The sequence below is a fragment of the Mus musculus genome, chromosome 14 (genome assembly GCF_000001635.26).
Source record: "Mus musculus strain C57BL/6J chromosome 14, GRCm38.p6 C57BL/6J".
NCBI classification, from domain to species: Eukaryota; Metazoa; Chordata; class Mammalia; order Rodentia; family Muridae; genus Mus; species Mus musculus.
Genome location: NC_000080.6, coordinates 51,251,282 through 51,256,389, shown reverse-complemented (window position 1 = coordinate 51,256,389; position 5,108 = coordinate 51,251,282). Strand labels below are relative to the sequence as shown.

The following is a 5,108-nucleotide window of genomic DNA, read 5'->3' as shown; positions in this document are numbered from 1 at the left end:
CCAATCAACAGGCAATACAGAGATTTCTATGTAGAGTTCAGATTCAGACTTCAAACTGCATTGCATAAAAGGACTTGGATTTGATTCCTCAAAATGGAAACAGTAGCACCATGGCTTGACCAAGTGAAGAAATAGAAGGCTGGTTGCATCAGCAGGCAATGTACCAATGTGTGGGTTCTGCATGTTGAAGACTCTGAGCCACCAGCTCCACCCACAGAGCCTGCTCTATATCTATGGGCCCAAGTGGAACTCACCCATTATCCCTGATTTCCAGGACAGCCAGCGCTCAGTTCCACGGGAGCCACAAAGCAGACTGGGTAAGACACTGACTGTCTAGGTCTGGGACAGGGTGGCAAATGATGGGACAGTGTCCAGAAAATGTGACACTGTGGACCCAAGTGACAACAGAGGGCCTTCAGGAAGAGATAGGGAAAACAGAGTTAGGGTGGGAATAGCCGCTTCTCTTCTGTTCTCACAGGAAACATGGGTCTGGAGCAACTTGAGTCTCGACTTTGTCTCCTGCTGCTGCTGGGACATGTCCTAATGCTTGCCTCATGCCAGCCATTGACCCCCTCCCGGTGGTTTGACATCCAGCATATCTATAACAGAGCCTATCCCCGATGTGATGATGCAATGCGGGCCGTTAACAGTTACACAGGAGTGTGTAAAGACATAAATACTTTTCTTCATACAACTTTTGCTAATGTTGTCCGTGTGTGTCATAATCCACGTAAGATCTGCAAAAATGGGATAAGTAGAAATTGTCATGATAGTTCAAATCGGGTACAAGTAACTATCTGTATACTCACAACTCCGGCCAGTCATTATTCCAACTGCAGATACCGAACAACAAGATCAATGAAGTACTACACAGTTGCCTGTGACCCCAGAACTCCTCAGGACAGTCCCATGTATCCAGTGGTTCCAGTTCACTTGGATGGGATATTTTAGCTCCAGTGCCAGCACTTTGTACCTTCATTCATCGGCTACTGCCAAGATCATAGTTGGGAAGAACCGAGTCCTCTGTTTGCACTGCATGTCAGCATCTGTCCTCATGAAACCTGTTGCTGACTCCCTTTAATTTAGCTGAACAAAAAGTTTCTAATCAATAAACACTTTTGCACACAAATCTAGATCTCTGGTATCTCTGTTTCTGACAGGGTCACAGAGAGAGGAAGCAGAAGAGACACACACACAGAAGTGTGTGTGTGTGTGTGTGTGTGTGTGTGTGTGTGTGTGTGTGTGTGTGTGTGTGTAGAGGCATGACCTCATACCAACTGAGGCATCTACGCAGTGCCTGGGAACAAATGAATCTGAGAAGAGATCAGCATCTTTCCAGAATGTTCCCACACAACATCTTCCCTGAAGTTTCTCTGTGGGAAAGAAGTGACTGGCAGAGGAAACCAGGGAACTGGGATCTCTCAGTGAGGCTATCCCTTGCCCTCTCCTTGTATAGCTGTCCTTAGAGGTCAATTGTGAGATCATTCAACACAAACCAGCAAGGACAGGTTCCAAGATAGGGGAACTTGAATCTATATAGAAAAGAGATGAATAATGAGAGGTCCTGCCCTGACTCCTGTGGACAGAGACAGAACTATAGTCAGGAATTAGTTTCAGACAGGGAGGTGCCATTCCTTTAAGGACATGGGCAACCCTGTATCACCAGATGTGGCTGTGAGCCTTCCTGCAGTGTCAGATGCAGAATGAAACAGAGGGGTGACATCCTCAGTTCCATATGTCTGACTTTCAGTCTGGATCCCCAGTTTCCATTTTGCTGTTCCTTTCTGGGCTCCCAGATGCAATACTTGGTCTCTCCTCCCCACTGGGTAGTGGTGGTTCTTCCTGCTCTCAATGGACCACAGTCAGGGATGCAGGGAAGCCACTCCACTGGAAACAGCAAATGGATTTGTTGTGGAATCTTCCATTCTGGGTTGGTGTGGAACCTTGCTGAGTCTGGCATGGCCTTGGTGGAGACAGAATGACAGGATTCCTGCCCCTGATACAGGACCAGCAGATGTGGACTGCCATGGCATAAGGTTTGTTTGTATAATAATGTACATATTTTCATGTTCCTTCAAGCAATGTCCTCCCTATTAACCTTAATGACTGCATAAGGATCTGAGGTAGCATGAGTCCGGGTGGCAAAGGTTTGGCTAATGTCTTAGCAGAATGGTCCAGTCTGGCACCTTCAGTACAGCCTTACAGACTGTGGAAAGAATTTTTAAAAATGAGTTTGAAAATATATAATTTCTCAACGATGTGAAAATTAAGGATGTGATATGGATTATAAGAGGGGCTTCATGAATGTGAAGGAACAGAGGCAACTACTCTACAAACCAGGTTGTCAGAAAGAAACAAATGCAGGCACATTCCTGAGTTGAAGGTCAGCCTGGGACACAACAAGTCAAGGCCTAAGTGGGAGTAGAAATGTTAATTTTAGGACTAGAAATTTCAGGTCTCACCTAGCTAGTTTACCATCTCTGCTTGTCAGAGGCAGGCAGATGTCTGAATTCTTTTGCAATGTTAAAAGAAAATATGTTCTTGCTGTTTCCTAAGAATAAATGTCCTGGGGTCACAGGATGCTGAATCATAGTATAATCAAAAGGAAACTTAGAGAGCTGTCCAGAGATATTCAGAAAAAGTAGATCTGAGAGAAAAAAAGCAGAACAGAGAGAAAGCAGGCTAGAAAGATGTCTCCAGCAGAACATAGGATGCCAGCTTAGACCCACAATTTGACTTCGAGTGGTTTGTTTTTGCTGCTCTCAGACACTCCTTGTCTCAGAACCCATCACCAACCTGAGGCTGGTCCTTGGCAGAATCTGCACTTTTCACACGAATGCTACATTTGGGAAAATTTAGAGGTTGACATAATCTACTGATTTCAGGTGAAATTGGGTACAGCCTAAGGGTCTCACTATGTAGCTCTGTCTGTCCTGGAGCTTACTTTGTAGACCAGGCTGGTTTTGAACTCACAAAAAACTTTTACATTTTTACTAATACTTTCGTTGCCTAAGGCTATTTTTAAGACGTGGTAAGAAACAAGTTTTTGTCTGCTCAAGAAACTTTCAGGTCTGGTGTAGATCTTAAAATTACTTTAACTCTCCCGGTAGGTCATGGTTAGATTTACCATCAAGCATAGCAAACCTAACAATGGAGGAACAGGGCTCTCAATGTGTGCTAAATTATCTAATTACCAGCAGAACATAACCAGAAGGAAATTCAGAAGTCAAGCTTCCTGAAGAGAATTGCAGGGGACAGAAAGAATAGTAACACAAGGGGGACCCATGTGTGTTTTCTACAGACAGTGTCTCCCTGGCCGTCATCAGACAGAACCAACTGTGTAACTGGCAGGAATCCATGAAGTTCAGACCCTTGCTTAGAGAGGTTAAGAAGCAATGGTTTCCTGGCAGTGCTCAGAGGAAGAGTGTTGATCAGAGGCAGATACAACCTAAGATGCACACTCTGTTGTGCAGAATGTGACTGTTGGGAGGCAGGACTGGAACTGTGGGTTCCAATCAGGAGCTCATTCTCCAAGCCTAATAAGACTTGGATCCATGCAATAGATTAGAGCAGGCATGATGGTCTAGAGTTACAACAGGCATGTGAGGGCTTGGAATGTAGCTCAGTTGGCAGTGCTTGCCTACCATGTACAGAATCCTGGGTCCAGTGCCTAGCACTGCATGGACAGAGCATCCCATAATCCTAGTATCTTGAGGTAGAGACAAGAGGATGGAGAGTGTGAAACCATCCTATGCTACCCTGTGAGTTTGAGGCTAACTTGAATATCTGAGACCCTGTCTCCAAAAACAAAAGCAAAAACCAAACCAACCAAACACCACCACCAACCCTGTGGGCCATTGCATGTTCCTGCCCTCTTTTCTGTGGTCACTTTCTCCCTGCCATTTCCAACCTCTCCAGTCACATGCTCCAGACATAGCCACAGCTTTTCTGCCTGGGAGCAGGGTGACTCAGCCAAATATGGAGGCCTATGTGCAATCAGAACACCATGACAGGGCTCTGTCATCTAAGACTTCTATTGGTTTCTAGTCAGCACCACAGACTCCCCATGCTCTAGAGAGGTTCCCTGTTGACAACAGCACTCTCCTGGGACAGAGTCCTTTCTAGCACTCTCTCCCTCAAAGCCTCTTTTCTGGTGGCCATTTTCTGTCTCTTGTTCTCTACTCACATACACTAACACAAGTCCTCACACTTAACATTTGAAGCTAATGTCTACATGTCAGAGAGCATATGACCCTTGTCTCACTGAGCCTGGGGTACTTCACTTAAGATTCTGTCCAGTTTCAACAATTTCTGGAAAACTTGACTTCTTTCCATCTGAATGGAACTCCTTTGTGCAAAGGTGTCCCATATTCAGTCATCTATGAATGAACAGGAATGTGCTCAACAGTGGGATAGCTGGATCAGATGGTAGATTGTGGAGAAACTGCCACACTGATTTCAATGTGGCCATGCCAGCTTACACTCCTGCCAGTAGGAAACAAGGCTTGGGCTTTCCCTGGATCCTCACTAGCATTTGTGGTCCGTGCTTTCTTGGTGCTAGCCACAGTGACCTGGGTGAGATGCAGTCTTAAGCTGTTGAGTGGGGGAGAGGGGGGGGGCGTTTCATTTGTTTGGGTTTTCTTGTTTTGTTTTTGAGACAGGGTCTCTATGTAGTCCTGACTCTCTTGGCACTCACTCAGTAGTGGGGGTGGGATACAACTCAGAGATCCTAAAAGTTGTTTTAATTACATTTCCCTGATAGCTAAGGCTGTCATAAAAGTTGTTTCTTTTCCCAGTCAGCAGGCCTGTCATGAAGAAAACAAGTGACAAAAACTAATGCTGTCAAGGATTTGAGGATAATGGTGAATGGAAAGGGGAACTTGTATTCACCACCTGTGTCAATACTAACTTGTGGAATCACTGTGGAAAATAGAAAGCAGTGAAGACAGGCCTACTGTATTCCCCAGCTACAGCATGCAAGGGTCTATGCTCTAAAGACACGCTGCAGAGATACCTGCTCAGCCATACTTACTGCTGATCTATACAGGAGAGCCAGGAAGTGGGTTCAGCCTGATGTCTATCAACAACAGATGGATACAGTGGATCAC

General features: G+C 45.4%; 1 protein-coding gene across 1 annotated transcript; it reads left to right on the top strand.

Annotated features, from left to right (window-relative positions):
* The first annotated feature begins 277 nt into the window (after positions 1-277).
* On the top strand, positions 278-1,129 carry Rnase2a (ribonuclease, RNase A family, 2A (liver, eosinophil-derived neurotoxin)). The gene is made up of 2 exons (NM_053113.2): positions 278-317; positions 479-1,129. The coding sequence occupies exon 2, from the start codon at positions 484-486 to the stop codon at positions 949-951; it is 468 nt and encodes a 155-aa protein (NP_444343.2). The 5' UTR covers positions 278-317; positions 479-483; the 3' UTR covers positions 952-1,129.
* Positions 1,130-5,108: the final 3,979 nt, after the last annotated feature.